Here is a 19,696-nt window from a genome sequence, read left to right as displayed (position 1 = left end):
TATCGATATCACTGCATGAAGAGGAATAAACAGACTCACCCCATCGCAACGTCCTCCAAAGGCTAACTCTCTAGCCCTCGCTATCTCCTTGCTTGCTAATTCGGCATGCTAACTGCTAGCTTGTTTAGCCCAGGTCCGCTAACTACTACCTTGTTTACCCCGGCCTGCTAATCTGTTAGCTTGTTAGCACAGGCCTGCTAACCGTCTGCATCGCCGCGTCCCAAAAACACAGTGGCCCATATGCACTTTCTATCTCTTCCCGATTTTAAAAAAATAATAATTTGTTTTTACCTTCCGGAAACCTGCCTCACCCAATGTGATACGGAATCGCTATTATCTTTATTTTTAGAACACACTCAAGAACCTCCAGAAGCTAACCAGCTACAAGCTACTTAGTCATTGTTATTTTTTTTTTACCTGGATAACACTCGCCAGTCCAGCCCCCCTGCCCCATCCACCGCTGCCCCCTGGACTCTGATCACTTGGCTACATAGCTGATGCACGCTGGACTGTCCATTAATCACGGTACTCCATTCTGCTTGTTTGTTTTCTGTCGGCCCCGTTGCCTAGTCAATGCCATTTTACCTGCTGTTGTTATGCTAGCTGATTAGCTGTTGTCTCACCCACTGTTTTAGCTAGCTTTCCCAATTCAACACCTGTGATTACTGTATGCCTCGCTGTATGTCTCTCTCAAATGTCAATATGCCTTGTATACTGTTGCTCAGGTTAGTTATCATTGTTTTAGTTCACTATGGAGCCCCTAGTCCCACTCCTCATACCCCTGATACCTCCTTTGTCCCACCTCCCACATATGCGGTGACCTCACCCATTACAACCAGCATGTCCAGAGATAAAACCTCTCTCATCATCACCCAGTGCCTGGGCTTACCTCCGCCATACCCGCACCCCACCATACCCCTGTCTGCGCATTATGCCCTGAATATATTCTACCATGCCCAGAAACCTGCTCCTCTAATTCTCTGTCCCCAACGCTCTAGGCGACCAGTTTTGATAGCCCTTAGCCGCACCCTCATACTACTCCTTCTCTGTTCCGCGGGTGATGTGGAGGTAAACCCAGGCCCTGCATGTCCCCAGGCACCCTCATTTGTTGACTTCTGTGATCGAAAAAGCCTTGGTTTCATGCATGTCAACATCAGAAGCCTCCTCCCTAAGTTTGTTTTACTCACTGCTTTAGCACACTCTGCTAACCCTGATGTCCTTGCCGTGTCTGAATCCTGGCTCAGGAAGGCCACCAAAAATTCAGAGATTTCCATACCCAACTATAACATCTTCCGTCAAGATAGAACTGCTAAAGGGGGAGGAGTTGCAGTCTACTGCAGAGATAGCCTGCAAAGTAATGTCATACTTTCCAGGTCCATACCCAAACAGTTCGAACTACTAATTCTGAAAATTACTCTCTCCAGAAATAAGTCTCTCACTGTTGCCGCCTGCTACCGACCCCCTCAGCTCCCAGCAGTGCCCTGGACACCATTTGTGAATTGATTGCCCCCATCTAGCTTCAGAGTTTGTTCTGTTAGGTGACCTAAACTGGGATATGCTTAACACCCCGGCAGTCCTACAATCTAAGCTAGATGCCCTCAATCTCACACAAATCATCAAGGAACCCACCAGGTACAACCCTAACTCTGTAAGCAAGGGCACCCTCATAGACGTCATCATGACCAACTGGCCCTCCAAATACACCTCCGCTGTCTTCAACCAGGATCTCAGCGATCACTGCCTCATTGCCTGTATCCGCTACGGTGCCGCAGTCAAACGACCACCCCTCATCACTGTCAAACGCTCCCTAAAACACTTCTGTGAGCAGGCCTTTCTAATCGACCTGGCCCGGGTATCCTGGAAGGACATTGACCTCATCCCGTCAGTTGAGGATGCCTGGTCATTCTTTAAGAGTAACTTCCTCACCATTTTAGATAAGCATGCTCCGTTCAAAAATGCAGAACTAAGAACAGATACAGCCCTTGGTTCACTCCAGACCTGACTGCCCTCGACCAGCACAAAAACATCCTGTGGCGGACTGCAATAGCATCGAACAGTCCCCGCGATATGCAACTGTTCAGGGAAGTCAGGAACCAATACACGCAGTCAGTCAGGAAAGCTAAGGCCAGCTTCTTCAGGCAGAAGTTTGCATCCTGTAGCTCCAACTCCAAAAAGTTCTGGGACACTGTGAAGTCCATGGAGAACAAGAGCACCTCCTCCCAGCTGCCCACTGCACTGAGGCTAGGGAACACGGTCACCACCGACAAATCCATGATTATCGAAAACTTCAACAAGCATTTCTCAACGGCTGGCCATGCCTTCCGCCTGGCTACTCCTACCTCGGCCAACAGCTCCGGCCCCCCGCAGCTCCTCGCCCAAGCCTCTCCAAGTTCTCCTTTACCCAAATCCAGATAGCAGATGTTCTGAAAGAGCTGCAAAACCTGGACCCGTATAAATCAGCTGGGCTTGACAATCTGGACCCTCTATTTCTGAAACTATCCGCCGCCATTGTCGCAACCCCTATTACCAGCCTGTTCAACCTCTCTTTCATATCGTCTGAGATCCCCAAGGATTGGAAAGCTGCCGCAGTCATCCCCCTCTTCAAAGGGGGAGACACCCTGGACCCAAACTGTTACAGACCTATATCCACCATGCCCTGCCTATCTAAGGTCTTCGAAAGCGAAGTCAACAAACAGGTCACTGACCATCTCGAATCCCACCGTACCTTCTCCGCTATGCAATCTGGTTTCCGAGCCGGTCACGGGTGCACCTCAGCCACACTCAAGGTACTAAACGACATCATAACCGCCATCGATAAAAGACAGTACTGTGCTGCCTTCTTCATCGACCTTGCCAAGGCTTTCGACTCTGTCAATCACCATATTCTTATCGGCAGACTCAGTAGCCTCGGTTTTTCGGATGACTGCCTTGCCTGGTTCACCAATTACTTTGCAGACAGAGTTCAGTGTGTCAAATCGGAGGGCATGTTGTCCGGTCCTCTGGCAGTCTCTATGGGGGTGCCACAGGGTTCAATTCTCGGGCCGACTCTTTTCTCTGTATATATCAATGATGTTGCTCTTGCTGCAGGCGATTCCCTGATCCACCTCTACGCAGACGACACCATTGTATACACTTTCGGCCCGTCATTGGACACTGTGCTATCTAACCTCCAATCGAGCTTCAATGCCATACAACACTCCTTCCGTGGCCTCCAACTGCTCCTAAACGCTAGTAAAACCAAATGCATGCTTTTCAACCAATCGCTGCCTGCACCCGCATGCCCGACTAGCATCACCACACTGGATGGTTCCGACCTTGAATATGTGGACACCTATAAGTACCTAGGTGTCTGGCTAGACTGCAAACTCTCCTTCCAGACCCATATCAAACATCTCCAATCGAAAATCAAATCAAGAATCGGCTTTCTATTCCGCAACAAAGCCTCCTTCACTCACGCCGCCAAGCTCACCCTAGTAAAACTGACTATCCTACCGATCCTCGACTTCGGCGACGGCATCTACAAAATTGCTTCCAACACTCTTCTCAGCAAACTGGATGCAGTTTATCACAGTGCCATCCGTTTTGTCACTAAAGCACCTTATACTACCCACCACTGTGACTTGTATGCTCTAGTCGGCTGGCCCTCGCTACATATTCGTCGCCAGACCCACTGGCTCCAGGTCATCTACAAGGCCATGCTAGGCAAAGCTCCGCCTTATCTCAGCTCACTGGTCACGATGGCAACACCCATCCGTAGCACGCGCTCCAGCAGGTGTATCTCACTGATCATCCCTAAAGCCAACACCTCATTTGGCCGCCTTTCGTTCCAGTACTCTGCTGCCTGTGACTGGAACGAATTGCAAAAAAAATCGCTGAAGTTGGAGACTTTTATCTCCCTCACCAACTTCAAACATCAGCTAGCTGAGCAGCTAACCGATCGCTGCAGCTGTACATAATCTATTGGTAAATAGCACACCCATTTTCACCTACCTCATCCCCACAGTTTTTATTTATTTACTTTTCTGCTCTTTTGCACACCAATATCTCTACCTGTACATGATCATCTGATCATTTATCACTCCAGTGTTAATCTGCAATATTGTAATTATTCGTTATTCACCTACCTCCTCATGCCTTTTGCACACATTGTATATAGACTCCCCTTTTTTCTCTGTGTTACTGACTTGTTAATTGTTTACTCCATGTGTAACTCTGTGTTGTCTGTTCACACTGCTATGCTTTATCTTGGCCAGGTCGCAGTTGCAAATGAGAACCTGTTCTCAACTAGCCTTCCTGGTTAAATAATGGTGTTCTCAACTAGCCTACCTGGTTAAATAAAGGTGAAATAAAAAAATATTTTTAAAAAGTCTGAGGGATGAACTTACTTATAACAATTTAACTGAGCTTCCCTACTGAACGGAGCTTTATCAGGACAACATAAGGAAATATACAATTTACAGTAGTTAGATACCTAGTATTAGATTATGACAATTCAATTCATCTGTAAATTCAATTAACTATGCTGAGTTTTTCCAGACCATGTGTCCTGACCAGGAAACTTCAGTTCGAGATCCATTTTTCCCTAATCATGTCAGGTGGTCCGGAGGAATCTTTCTTTGTACTGTATGACATCTTGACCGTTTTAGACTGTACAAATGTATTTATAGACATGAAACATATTAATTCATAATCAGATGAATCTTTGTGTTCCGGAAGTGGCTTATGGAGAGAGCACTCTGTGTGAATCAGACGGATGTTGATGCTGAAATCTCTTCACAGAACTCAGGAACACACCCCGGGGTCTATTGTACACCAAACAAAGGAGCTCATCGGAGAGTACTTAATAAGTGGGAGTGTGTTTGTGTTACTGGTGATGGTGAACATTTTATGTCATTCCAGCCCTGTTAACTCTCTCGTCTTCTCACTCTGAGGGGATGGACAGGAGCTTGGACAACCACAATAGCCTGAAAGCCATTTCTGTCCGTTACAAATGAATGATAATTTTTCAGCCAGCCAATCTCCACTCCCACAACGCCTGACACAGACAGTACTCCCCTCAAAGAGCTTCATCTAACAGTTCAGCCAGCCAATCTCCACTCCCACAATGCCTGACACAGACAGTACTCCCCTCAAAGAGCTTCATCTAACAGTTCAGCCAGCCAATCTCCACTCCCACAATGCCTGACACAGACAGTACTCCCCTCAAAGAGCTTCATCTAACAGTTCAGCCAGCCAATCTCCACTCCCACAATGCCTGACACAGACAGTACTCCCCTCAAAGAGCTTCATCTAACAGTTCAGATGTAGCCAAAAGAACTCCCACAATGCCTGACACAGACAGTCTGAACAGGTGTTCAAAGAGCTTCATCTAACAGTTCTAACTGAAACTGAAATGACAGGACTAATGATCCACCCCTTCAGAGAGCCCCTAAAGCCAGGAGTGTGAAAATGGACTCGGGCCTCTGCTGATGGCAGCTTTTAGTGGAGTTGAAAATGAAATGATAAAACTAATGGAGATGCAGATGTAGTAAGATGAAAAGAAGCAGAAATGACTTGGCAAAGGTAGGAACAGTCTGAACAGGTGTTAAATTAGGTGGCTTTCAGTATATTTGAACTGAAACTGAAATGACAGGACTAATGTAGATGGTCCACCCCTTCAGAGAGCTGGGTGGGAATAAAGCTGAATGAAATTGGTAATGGAAAGAGGCTGTATGTAACAGCCAGGGTGTGTACAGACTGAACACATGTTAAGATGGCAGCTTTTAGTGGAGTTGAAAATGAACCCTAATGATAAAACTAATGGAGATGGTGTTACACCTTTAGATACAGTACATGTATGTATCAGTGTGTACAGACTGAACACGTGTTAAGATGGCAGCTTTTAGTGGAGTTGAAAATTAACCCTAATGATAAAACTAATGGAGATGGTGTTACACCTTTAGATACAGTACATGTATGTATCAGTGTGTACAGGCTGAACACGTGTTAAGATGGCAGCTTTTAGTGGAGTTGAAAATTAAGGACTAATGAGGCTTTTGTATACGGGGAAAGATGGAGACACTCACTGACAGACCCACATTGTGATGTAAAAATAATGACGCCTGAAATGAGATATTTTGGAGGTAATTGCTATATCCTGTTTAGAGCCTTCACAGCTGTGTTCTACTGAAAAAACACGTGCCCACAAGAACACGTGCAAGCAAACAAACTATCCTACCAGACAGTAACACAAAGACATGCATGTATGCTCACCCCCACAAAACAAACACTCACACATTAAAATATGCTTAAAAACACACACACACACACACACACACACACAACAAAGAGGCTTTAAACACAGGCAGAAATAATTGCTCAGATGTAAGCTGAAAGCAGCTGGCTGGTTGGTGATGCAGAGTAATTGAGCGGAAGATGAGAACTGGAATAAGTGTGTGTGTGGAGGCTCTTCAGAGGAGGAAGGGGAGGACCATCCTCCTCAGAAAAATACAAATGTATAAAAAGTTATATTTTTTAGATAAAACTATACAAAATATATTCACATCACCAAATCATTGATTAAAACACACTTTTTTGAAGTGAGGGTCTAGAATAGCCTCAACAACTCAACAACACTCTGTAGGGTAGCACCATGGCATAGCCGGAGGACAGCTAGCTTCCGTCCTCCTCTGGGTACATTGACTTCAATATGAAACCTAGGAGGCTCATGGTTCTCACCCACTTCCATAGACTTACACAGTAATTATGACAACTTCCAGGGGACGTCCTCCAATCTATGAGAGCTCTGGCAGCATGAACTGACATGTTGTCCACAAAATCAAAGGAACAGAGAATGAATTTAGTACTGAAAGCATAAGCTACAGCTAGCTAGCACTGCAGTGTACCAAATGTGGTGAGTAGTTGATTCAAAGAAAGATAAAGACAATAGGTGAACAGTTAAATTAATTTCTTCCAAAATGAAAGAGAAGCAAGAGAAAGATTCTTTTTTTTAAACTTTCAGTTTCACTTACTTAGCTAGCAAATGCAGCTAGCTAGTTTAGCCTACTCAAACAGAGGGATGCCATGTTAGCTAGCTAGCTATGACTATCCAACACAACACTAGAACACTTCCAAGTCAAGGTAAGCTTTTAATTTTACTAATGCATTGCCACCGGGGCCTGCCGGTGTAACTGCTAAACTGTTTACTGACTGCACACTAACGTTACTGCATGATTGTAGCGGGTTTAGTAACCTGTGATTTCTATTAGCTATGTTGACTAGGACGTTACTTTAGCAAATATGGTGACAACGATGTAGGCTTTAGTGGTTATGATATGGTTTGGCTTGGAAAGGTTTCTTCGCCTGGTCACATACATCTAATGTGTTGTGCATTGAAGAAGTCTCAAGCGAAGGGAAAAAGGTGAGAGGAGGAGAGAGCATAGATGTGAGAAGGAATAGAACATGGCTGCTATGAAACAAATGTTCATGAGTGATCAGGGGTGAATTCATTCCACGGATTCTGTTGAAAAACATTTCTTAAAACGGAAGCACACGGAACGAAACAGGGACAAACATTCCTGAATTTGTCCAATAGAAACTCTCATTTGCCACTGTTAGACTAATGATTACACCTTAGATTTGCTAGACGCAGGCAAGACTGTGCAAGGCGGTATTGCATGTGTCACTGTCTGTCACTTCAAATGTTCCTCTCGACCTGTGTGCACCGACGTTGTAAACTTTCATTCACAGGCTAGGTTGTAGCAACCTCATGATGGGTATAGGGAACATGTGAGTTTCATGTAGTAGCCTAAGCCTATCGATGTTACACTGAGCTGGTTGAATGGAATATGAAAGACAGTTATCCAATATGCTGTAATAGAATTAAGCCCATGCGCATGACACAAATCATCCTCCATCTTAAACGGCATCGACCGCCACAGGTGTGTGTAGGTGTGTGTGTGTGTGTGTGTGTGTGTGTATATATATATATTTGTGTGTGTACACTTAAAAGCCTGCAGGTACATACATACTCATGACAAGTGTTAATATTTATTACAACTGCAGGCTTTAAGGTACTCCCTGGGAGCTGTGGTGAGAGGTACAGACCTAGCTGGTACTCTCCCTGGGAGCTGTGGTGAGAGGTACAGACCTAGCTGGTACTCTCCCTGGGAGCTGTGGTGAGAGGTCCAGACCTAGCTGGTACTCTCCCTGGGAGCTGTGGTGAGAGGTCCAGACCTAGCTGGTACTCTCCCTGGGTGCTGTGGTGAGAGATCCAGACCTAGCTGGTACTCTCCCTGGGTGCTGTGGTGAGAGGTCCAGACCTAGCTGGTACTCTCCCTGGGAGCTGTGGTGAGAGGTCCAGACCTAGCTGGTACTCTCCCTGGGAGCTGTGGTGAGAGGTCCAGACCTAGCTGGTACTCTCCCTGGGAGCTGTGGTGAGAGGTCCAGACCTAGCTGGTACTCTCCCTGGGAGCTGTGGTGAGAGGTCCAGACCTAGCTGGTACTCTCCCTGGGAGCTGTGGTGAGAGGTCCAGACCTAGCTGGTACTCTCCCTGGGTGCTGTGGTGAGAGGTCCAGACCTAGCTGGTACTCTCCCTGGGAGCTGTGGTGAGAGGTCCAGACCTAGCTGGTACTCTCCCTGGGAGCTGTGGTGAGAGGTCCAGACCTAGCTGGTACTCTCCCTGGGAGCTGTGGTGAGTGTGTGATCCCATACCTGAGGAAGACCTCCTCCATGGTGGTGACAGAGGCTCCATAGCTGGCGATGCCCAGCTCTTCTCTGTTCATCTCCAGCTCTGCAAACAGCAGCTCAAACCTGGAGAGGGAAGAACGTTGATCCATCAGAGATCAGTCAGACCCGTATCTAAAACAGTCTTCTGTCATGGGGATCTACGGTGACATCACAGGCCGTTAAACAACCTCAACAGTCAGTCAATACTCCCTCCAGATAAAACCAACAACTAGGGCAGGGACCAAAATACCACCCTATTCCCATTTTACTGCACTACTTTTCACCAGGTCAAAAGTGGTCAAAGGTAGTGCACTAAATAGGGAATAGGGTGCCATTTGGAACATAAGCTATATATCTACTTGAAACATCACCCTTACCTCTAGAAGTAGAGGTGTCTGTAATCATACTGTAGCAAGCAGCAACACCCTCAGATTGGACCCAACTTGGGCTCATCAAAATAGACTGACAAAAATAGTATGTGTGTGTCACACTAAACACTGAGCTGTGGCCATCGGCACTGATGGCCTGTGTGAGATTGGGTATTGATTTTGTCTTACCGGTTGGTGCTCTCTTTGGGCAGAATGTATGAGAGCTCAGCCCCAGCACTGCTCTCCAGCGTGGCATTGGGAACGTACATGTGGACCAGCCGTGTGATCTCAGACACGTTGCACAGCGCATCCTTCACAATCACCATGTGGTAGCCAGCACCTGAGACGCAGGAGAAGGAAGGTAAAGTTACATCTCTGAATCACCTCATGACATTCTACAACTATTAGTTATTCACACTATGTTCTGTCTTGTATTCTTCACTCCCACTTCACCCCTTCTATCCAACCCTTTTCATTTCACCACTACATTCCACCTCTTCTCTTCTCTCTGTTTCCACAACCTCTCCATCACACCTGTTCATTTTATCATCCCTCCTCCCTCATCTGTCCCACACCCTTTACCCTCTCTACCCATTCTTCTTTCTCCCTCCCTCCTCTCTTCCCTCTCCCACACCCTTTACCCTCTCTACCCATTCTTCTTTATCTCCCTCCCTCCTCTCTTCCCTCTCCCACAGCCTTTACCCTCTCTACCCATTCTTCTTTATCTCCCTCCCTCCTCTCTTCCCTCTCCCACACCCTTTACCCTCTCTACCCATTCTTCTTTATCTCCCTCCCTCCTCTCTTCCCTCTCCCACAGCCTTTACCCTCTCTACCCATTCTTCTTTATCTCCCTCCCTCCTCTCTTCCCTCTCCCACAGCCTTTACCCTCTCTACCCATTCTTCTTTATCTCCCTCCCTCCTCTCTTCCCTCTCCCACACCCTTTACCCTCTCTACCCATTCTTCTTTATCTCCCTCCCTCCTCTCTTCCCTCTCCCACAGCCTTTACCCTCTCTACCCATTCTTCTTTTCCCTCCCTCCCTCTCTTCCCTCTCCCACACCCTTTACCCTCTCTACCCATTCTTCTTTATCTCCCTCCCTCCCTCCTCTCTTCCCTCTCCCACAGCCTTTACCCTCTCTACCCATTCTTCTTTATCTCCCTCCCTCCTCTCTTCCCTCTCCCACAGCCTTTACCCTCTCTACCCATTCTTCTTTCTCCCTCCCTCCTCTCTTCCCTCTCCCACACCCTTTACCCTCTCTACCCATTCTTCTTTTCTCCCTCCCTCCTCCCTCTCACACACCCTTTACCCTCTCTACCCATTCTTCTTTATCTCCCTCCCTCCTCCCTCCTCTGTCCCACACCCTTTACCCTCTCTACCCATTCTTCTTTATCTCCCTCCCTCCTCTCTTCCCTCTCCCACAGCCTTTACCCTCTCTGCCCATTCTTCTTTATCTCCCCTCTCCCACACCCTTTACCCTCTCTACCCATTCTTCTTTATCTCCCTCCCTCCTCTCTTCCCTCTCCCACAGCCTTTACCCTCTCTACCCATTCTTCTTTATCTCCCTCCCTCCTCTCTTCCCTCTCCCACACCCTTTACCCTCTCTACCCATTCTTCTTTATCTCCCTCCCTCCCTCCTCTTTCCTCTCCCACACCTTTACCCTCTCTACCCATTCTTCTTTATCTCCCTCCATCCTCTCTTCCCTCTCCCACAGCCTTTACCCGCTCTACCCATTCTTCTTTATCTCCCTCCCTCCTCTCTTCCCTCTCCCACAGCCTTTACCCTCTCTACCCATTCTTCTTTATCTCCCTCCCTCCTCCCTCTCTTCCCTCTCCCACAGCCTTTACCCTCTCTACCCATTCTTCTTTATCTCCCTCCCTCCCTCCCTCCCTCTTCCCTTCCCACTCCCTCCCTCTCTACCCACCCTTTACCCTCTCTACCCATTCTTCTTTATCCCATCCCTCCCTCCTCTCTTCCCCCTCTCCCACAGCCTTTACCCTCTCTACCCATTCTTCTTTATCTCCCTCCATCCTCTCTTCCCTCTCCCACAGCCTTTACCCTCTCTACCCATTCTTCTTTATCTCCCTCCCTCCTCCCTCTCCCACAGCTTTACCCTCTCCCACAGCCTTTACCCGCTCTACCCATTCTTCTTTATTTCCCTCCCTCCTCTCTTCCCTCTCCCACACCCTTTACCCTCTCTACCCATTCTTCTTTATCTCCCTCCCTCCCTCCTCTCTTCCCTCTCCCACACCCTTTACCCTCTCTACCCATTCTTCTTTTTCTCCCTCCCTCCTCTCACCGTATTTGTTCTTGAGAAACAGTGGAGAGCCGCAGCACTGCAGCTCTCCCCCAGCCATGATGACTATACGGTCCCCCAGCAGGTCGGCCTCGTCCATGAAGTGCGTAGTCAGCAGGATGGTGCGCCCGCGCTTCTCGCCCTGGAGCAGGTCCCAGGTGGCCCGCCTCGCCGATGGGTCCATGCCCGACGTGGGCTCATCCAACATCACCACCTGGAGGGGAGGAGTGGTGAGATGGAGGGATGGAAGGACAAAGATAGAGACAGGGAGGGGGGTGGAGGAACGGGAAGATTGAGGGATGGAACAGGGACAAAGAAAGAGCCAGAGGGGTAAGATGTGTTGAAATAGCCTTGTGTGTTGCACATACAGTGCATCAAGTATTCATACCAAATTTTGTTATGTTACAGCCCAAATTAAAAATGGATTTCAGAGATTGTTTTTCTCACCCATCTACACACAATACCCCATAATGACAAAGTAAAAACATGTTTTTAGGAATTTTTGAAAATGAAATAAATAAAAGTCTAATTTACCTTAGTGTTCACACACTCGAGTCAATACTTTGTAGAAGCACTTTTGGCATTGATTACAGCTGTGAGAAGGCTGGGTCAGTCTATGGATTGTGCAATATTTTCCCATTTATTATTTTCTAAATTCTTCAAGGGCTGTCAAATTGGTTGTTAATCATTGCTAGACACCCATGTCCAGGTCTTGCCATAGATTTTCAAGTAGATTTAAGTCAAAACTGTAACACAGAAACTCAGGAACATTTACTGACTTCTTGGTAAGCAACTCCAGTGTATATTTGGCTTTGCGTTTTCGGTTATTGTCCTGCTGAAAGGTGAACTCATCTCCCAGTGTCTGGTGGAAAGCAGACAGAACCAGGTTTTCCTCTAGGATTTAGCCGGTGCTTAGCTCCATTCGGTTTCTTTTTTTATCCTGAAAAACTCCTCAATCCATAACAATTTCAAGCACACCCATAACACAATGCAGCCACCCCGATGTTTGAAAATATGAAGAGTGGTACTCAGTAATATGTTGTACTGGATTTGCCCCAAACATAACACTATATATTCAGGACAAAAAGTGCATTTCTTTGTTTTAGTGCCTTGTTGCAAACATGATGAGTGTTTTGCAATATTTGTATTCTGTACAGGTTTCCTTCTTTTCACTCTGTCAATTAGGTGAGTATTGTGGACTAACTACATTATTGTTGAACCATCGTCAGTTTTCTCATAGTAATTCAACTCTGTAACTGTTTTAAAGTCACCATTGGCCTCATGGTGAAACCCCTAAACGATTTCCTTCCTCTCCGGCAACTGTGTTACGAAGGACGCCTGTATCTTTGTAGTTACTGGGTGTATTGATACACCATCAGAAGTGTAATTAATAACTTCACCATGCTCAAAGGGATATTCAGTCTAATTGATTTTTTATCTAACAATAGGTACCATTCTTTGCGAGGCATTGGAAAACCTCCCTGGTCTTTGTGGTTGAATCTGTGTTTGAAATTGATCATTTCCTCTATGGTTGAAATGACTAATGATGTATACATTCCAATCAGAACTGACTAGTCCAAATGCTATAATGTACTGTACATGTGAATTTTCTCTCTTGCTCCCTTTCCCAATTGTATATAATGTAGTCAGGAGTTTAGTAACAATGAAGGTCTGTTCCTTAGTTCATTCAGTTGTACAAATCTCCAGGTGGTGGGAACGGGCCATCTCCAGATTGTCTAGAATGTTGATTTATACTGACTGGCCTTGACTTTGTGCTGATAACGCGAAGGCTCAAGAGCTAGAGGGCCCCTCTACTTGTAAATAGAACGTTTGGAAAACGCTGACGTCATTTTCAGTTTATAACCTGTGGAAATATGTGTATGCGTTTAGTACTCACTTGAATTAAACGCTGTTTACCTGGCTTTTAAGACTGGTCTCGATCTACTTCATGCATAATTAATGAACTTACACCTCATTAATGAATTAGAAACGAGTGCGAATTTGGTTTTGGCTACAAAATACATAGGAATCTAGAAATCCTCTATCAGAAATTCACTTCTAGACGGAGGGGCCTTACATATTGCATGTGTGGGGTACAGAGATGAGGTAGTCATTCAAAACTCATGTAAAACACTATCATTGCACACAGAGTGAGTACATGCATCTTATTACGTGACTTGTTAAGCAAATGTTTACTCCTAAACGTACTTATGGACTCAAGACATTTCAGCGTTATATTTTTCGTACATAAAAAACAACATAATTCCACTTTGACATTATGAGGTATTGTGTTTAGGCCAGTGACAACAATCTCAACGTAATCCATTTTAAATGCAGGCTGTAACACAACAACATGTGGAAAAGGAATATGTATTTATTCATGCAATTATGTTATGCCTGTACTTTGACAATGCCACGCTAACTAACTCTCTGGGGTTAATAAAGTCATTTTCAATTGAGTGACAAGACAATAACTTCAGGTCAAAAGCAGTGCACTGAATAGGGAACTGAGTGGCATTTGGGACACAATCCAATACTGACCTTGGAGTCTCCGATGAGGCCGATGCCAATGGATAGTTTCCTCTTCATCCCACCTGACAGGGTCTTGGAGTGGGAATGTCGCTTGTCCTCCAGGTTCAGAATCCTGATGATCCGGTCCACCTCAGCTGGAATCTTCTCCTGGGAATACCCCTTCAGCTGGAGACGAGAGAGAGAGAGACATAAGGAATAACCCTTCAACTGGAGACAAGACAGAGAAAGACATAAGGAATACCCCTTCAGCTGGAGACGAGCTCGTCATCAAGCTCGAGACCCTGGGTCTCGACCCCGCCCTGTGCAACTGGGTACTGGACTTCCTGACGGGCCGCCCCCAGGTGGTGAGGGTAGGCAACAACATCTCCACCCCGCTGATCCTCAACACTGGGGCCCCACAAGGGTGCGTTCTGAGCCCTCTCCTGTACTCCCTGTTCACCCACAACTGCGTGGCCACGCACGCCTCCAACTCAATCATCAAGTTTGCGGACGGCACAACAGTGGTAGGCTTGATTACCAACAACGACGAGACGGCCTACAGGGAGGAGGTGAGGGCCCTCGGAGTGTGGTGTCAGGAAAATAACCTCACACTCAACGTCAACAAAACTAAGGAGATGATTGTGGACTTCAGGAAACAGCAGAGGGAACACCCCCCTATCCACATCGATGGAACAGTAGTGGAGAGGGTAGCAAATTTTAAGTTCCTCGGCATACACATCACAGACAAACTGAATTGGTCCACTCACACAGACAGTGTCGTGAAGAAGGCGCAGCAGCGCCTCTTCAACCTCAGGAGGCGCAGCAGCGCCTCTTCAACCTCAGGAGGCTGAAGAAATTTGGCTTGTCACCAAAAGCACTCACAAACTTCTACAGATGCACAATCGAGAGCATCCTGGCGGGCTGCATCACCGCCTGGTACGGCAACTGCTCCACCCACAACCGTAAGGCTCTCCAGAGGGTAGTGAGGTCTACACAACGCATCACCGGGGGCAAACTACCTGCCCTCCAGGACACCTACACCACCCGATGTTACAGGAAGGCCATAAAGATCATCAAGGACAACAACCACCCGAGCCACTGCCTGTTCACCCTGCTATCATCCAGAAGGCGAGGTCAGTACAGGTGCATCAAAGCTGGGACCGAAAGACTGAAAAAATCTCAAGGCCATCAGACTGTTAAACAGCCACCACTAACATTGAGCGGCTGCTGCCAACACACTGACACTGACTCAACTCCAGCCACTTTAATAATGGGAATTGATGGGAAATGATGTCAAATATATCACTAGCCACTTTAAACAATGCTACCTAATATAATGTTACATACCCTACATTATTCATCTCATATGCATACGTATATACTGTACTCTATATCATGGACTGCATCCTTATGTAATACATGTATCACTAGCCACTTTAACTATGCCACTTTATTTACATACTCATCTCATATGTATATACTGTACTCGACACCATCTACTGTATCTTGCATATGCTGCTCTGTACCATCACTCATTCATATATCCTTATGTACATATTCTTTATCCCCTTACACTGTGTATAAGACAGTAGTTTTGGAATTGTTAGTTAGATTACTTGTTGGTTATTACTGCATTGTCGGAACTAGAAGCACAAGCATTTCGCTACACTCGCATTAACATCTGCTAACCATGTGTATGTGACAAAACATTTTTTGATTTGATTTTACATTTGATTTGATTTGAGAGAGAGAGAGAGACATAAGGAATAACCCTTCAACCGGAGATGAGACAGAGAGACATAAGGAATAACCCTTCAACTGGAGACAAGACAGAGAAAGACATAAGGAATAACCCTTGAGCTGGAGACGAGAGAGAGAAAGAGACATAAGGAATAACCCTTCAACTGGAGAAGAGAGAGAGAGAAAGACATAAGGAATACCCCTTGAGCTGGAGACGAGAGAGAGAAAGACATAAGGAATAACCCTTCAGCTGGAGAAGAGAGAGAGAGACATAAGGAATACCCCTTGAGCTGGAGACGAGAGAGAGAAAGAGACATAAGGAATAACCCTTCAACTGGAGAAGAGAGAGAGAGAAAGAGACATAAGGAATAACCCTTCAGCTGGAGACGAGAGAGAGAAAGAGACATAAGGAATAACCCTTCAGCTGGAGACGAGAGAGAGAAAGAGACATAAGGAATAACCCTTCAACTGGAGAAGAGAGAGAAAGAGACATAAGGAATAACCCTTCAGCTGGAGACGAGAGAGAGAAAGAGACATAAGGAATAACCCTTCAGCTGGAGACGAGAGAGAGAGAAAGAGACATAAGGAATAACCCTTCAGCTGGAGAAGAGAGAGAGAGAAAGAGACATAAGGAATAACCCTTAACTGGAGAAGAGACAGAGAGAGAAAGAGACATAAGGAATAACCCTTCAGCTGGAGAAGAGATGATCACAGAGAGAGAGAGAGAGAGAGAGACATAAGAAATAACCCTTCAGCTGGAGATGAGGCATAAGGAATACATACCACAGCTGGAGAGTGCAATAGAGAGCGAGAGCATGACAGAACGCAAGGGAGAGCGAGCGCGAGAGACATAAGTGGGAAGAAGGGAAGTATGGAATGTGAGGAAAAGTTAGAGTGAAATTGAGAAAGTAAACTTAAAAGGAACGATAAGAGGACGGAATGTAAGGAAAGTAGAGGGGAATGGTGCCTGCGTGCCTGTCTCTGTACCTGCATGCCTGACTGCCTGTCTGTCTCTGTGCCTGTCTGCCTGCCTGACTCGGTGCCTGTCTACCTCCCTGCCTGTCTGCCTGCCTGTCTCTGTGCCTGTCCTGCCTGCCTGTCTCTGTGCCTGCCTGCCTGCCTCTGCCTGTCTCTGTGCCTGTCTGCCTGCCTGACTCGGTGCCTGTCTGCCTGCCTGACTCGGTGCCTGTCTGCCTGCCTGACTCTGCCTGCCTGCCTGCCTGACTCTGCCTGCCTGCTGCCTGCCTGACTCGGTGCCTGTCTGCCTGTCTGCCTGCCTGACTCGGTGCCTGTCTGCCTGCCTGACTCGGTGCCTGTCTGCCTGCCTGCCTGCCTGCCTGCCTGCCTGTCTCGGTGCCTGCCTGCCTGCCTGCCTCGGTGCCTGCCTGCCTGCCTCGGTGCCTGCCTGCCTGCCTGCCTGTCTCGGTGCCTGCCTGCCTGCCTGACTCGGTGCCTGCCTGCCTGCCTGTCTCGGTGCCTGCCTGCCTGCCTGTCTCGGTGCCTGCCTGCCTGCCTGCCTGCCTGCCTGCCTGCCTGCCTGCCTGTCTCGGTGCCTGCCTGCCTGCCTGCCTGCCTGCCTGCCTGACTCGGTGCCTGCCTGCCTGCCTGCCTCGGTGCCTGCCTGCCTGCCTGTCTCGGTGCCTGCCTGCCTGCCTGTCTCGGTGCCTGCCTGCCTGTCTCGGTGCCTGCCTGCCTGCCTGTCTCGGTGCCTGCCTGCCTGCCTGTCTCGGTGCCTGCCTGCCTGCCTGTCTCGGTGCCTGCCTGCCTGTCTCGGTGCCTGCCTGCCTGTTTGCATGTCTTACCTGTGTGTAGAATAGCAGGTGCTCCTGGACAGTGAGGTTGTCAAAGAGCACGTCGTGCTGCGGACACAGGCCCAGGCTGTGGCGAATCAGAGCCATGTCCTGACAGATGTCATAGCCGTTAATGTAGGCCCTGCCACTGCTGGGAGGAAACAGACCTGGAGGATACACAGAGAAACATAGCTGTTAATGTAGGCCCTGCTACTGAAACAGACCTGGAGGATACACAGAGAAACATAGCTGTTAATGTAGACCCTGCTACTGAAACAGACCTGGAGGATACACAGAGAAACATAGCTGTTAATGTAGGCCCTGCTACTGAAACAGACCTGGAGGATACACAGAGAAACATAGCTGTTAATGTAGGCCCTGCTACTGAAACAGACCTGGAGGATACACAGAGAAACATAGCTGTTAATGTAGACCCTGCTGTTAATGTACTGAAACAGACCTGGAGGATACACAGAGAAACATAGCTGTTAATGTAGGCCCTGCTACTGAAACAGACCTGGAGGATACACAGAGAAACATAGCTGTTAATGTAGGCCCTGCTACTGAAACAGACCTGGAGGATACACAGAGAAACATAGCTGTTAATGTAGGCCCTGCTACTGAAACAGACCTGGAGGATACACAGAGAAACATAGCTGTTAATGTAGGCCCTGCTACTGAAACAGACCTGGAGGATACACAGAGAAACATAGCTGTTAATGTAGGCCCTGCTACTGAAACAGACCTGGAGGATACACAGAGAAACATAGCTGTTAATGTAGGCCCTGACTGAAACTGACCTGGAGGATACACAGAGAAACATAGCTGTTAATGTAGGCCCTGCTACTGAAACAGACCTGGAGGATACACAGAGAAACATAGCTGTTAATGTAGGCCCTGCTACTGAAACAGACCTGGAGGATACACAGAGAAACATAGCTGTTAATGTAGGCCCTGCTACTGAAACAGACCTGGAGGATACACAGAGAAACATAGCTGTTAATGTAGACCCTGCTACTGAAACAGACCTGGAGGATACACAGAGAAACATAGCTGTTAATGTAGGCCCTGCTACTGAAACAGACCTGGAGGATACACAGAGAAACATAGCTGTTAATGTAGACCCTGCTACTGAAACAGACCTGGAGGATACACAGAGAAACATAGCTGTTAATGTAGGCCCTGCTACTGAAACAGACCTGGAGGATACACAGAGAAACATAGCTGTTAATGTAGGCCCTGCTACTGAAACAGACCTGGAGGATACACAGAGAAACATAGCTGTTAATGTAGGCCCTGCTACTGAAACAGACCTGGAGGATACACAGAGAAACATAGCTGTTAATGTAGGCCCTGCTACTGAAACAGACCTGGAGGATACACAGAGAAACATAGCTGTTAATGTAGGCCCTGCTACTGAAACAGACCTGGAGGATACACAGAGAAACATAGCTGTTAATGTAGACCCTGCTACTGAAACAGACCTGGAGGATACACAGAGAAACATAGCTGTTAATGTAGGCCCTGCTACTGAAACAGACCTGGAGGATACACAGAGAAACATAGCTGTTAATGTAGGCCCTGCTACTGAAACAGACCTGGAGGATACACAGAGAAACATAGCTGTTAATGTAGGCCCTGCTACTGAAACAGACCTGGAGGATACACAGAGAAACATAGCTGTTAATGTAGGCCCTGCTACTGAAACAGACCTGGAGGATACACAGAGAAACATAGCTGTTAATGTAGGCCCTGCTACTGAAACAGACCTGGAGGATACACAGAGAAACATAGCTGTTAATGTAGGCCCTGCTACTGAAACAGACCTGGAGGATACACAGAGAAACATAGCTGTTAATGTAGGCCCTGCTACTGAAACAGACCTGGAGGATACACAGAGAAACATAGCTGTTAATGTAGACCCTGCTACTGAAACAGACCTGGAGGATACACAGAGAAACATAGCTGTTAATGTAGGCCCTGCTACTGAAACAGACCTGGAGGATACACAGAGAAACATAGCTGTTAATGTAGGCCCTGCTACTGAAACAGACCTGGAGGATACACAGAGAAACATAGCTGTTAATGTAGGCCCTGCTACTGAAACAGACCTGGAGGATACACAGAGAAACATAGCTGTTAATGTAGAGTTTGGCTTTGAAACAGACCTGGAGGATACACAGAGAAACATAGCTGTTAATGTAGGCCCTGCTACTGAAACAGACTGTTACACAGAGAAACATAGCTGTTAATGTAGGCCCTGCTACTGAAACAGACCTGGAGGAT

At 47.1% G+C, this 19,696-nt stretch overlaps 1 protein-coding gene across 1 annotated transcript in view; it reads right to left on the bottom strand.

Moving 5' to 3' along the window:
• Nucleotides 1–8,586: 8,586 nt before the first annotated feature.
• The window catches only part of abca3b (ATP-binding cassette, sub-family A (ABC1), member 3b), a 58,827-nt gene continuing 47,717 nt past the window's right edge, over nt 8,587–19,696 (bottom strand). The window contains exons 13-17 of the mRNA XM_052508448.1: nt 17,423–17,577; nt 13,911–14,066; nt 11,373–11,583; nt 9,265–9,415; nt 8,587–8,791 (exon numbers count right to left, since the gene is read on the bottom strand). Coding sequence (XP_052364408.1) covers nt 8,602–8,791; nt 9,265–9,415; nt 11,373–11,583; nt 13,911–14,066; nt 17,423–17,577 — 863 coding nt within the window. The 3' untranslated portion in view covers nt 8,587–8,601. The remainder of the gene's footprint in view (nt 8,792–9,264; nt 9,416–11,372; nt 11,584–13,910; nt 14,067–17,422; nt 17,578–19,696) is intronic.

Source organism: Oncorhynchus keta, unplaced genomic scaffold (genome assembly GCF_023373465.1).
Source record: "Oncorhynchus keta strain PuntledgeMale-10-30-2019 unplaced genomic scaffold, Oket_V2 Un_contig_3627_pilon_pilon, whole genome shotgun sequence".
In the NCBI taxonomy this organism is placed as follows: domain Eukaryota; kingdom Metazoa; phylum Chordata; class Actinopteri; order Salmoniformes; family Salmonidae; genus Oncorhynchus; species Oncorhynchus keta.
Note: the sequence above shows the minus strand (reverse complement) of the source record. Positions and strands in the feature narration are given on the sequence as shown.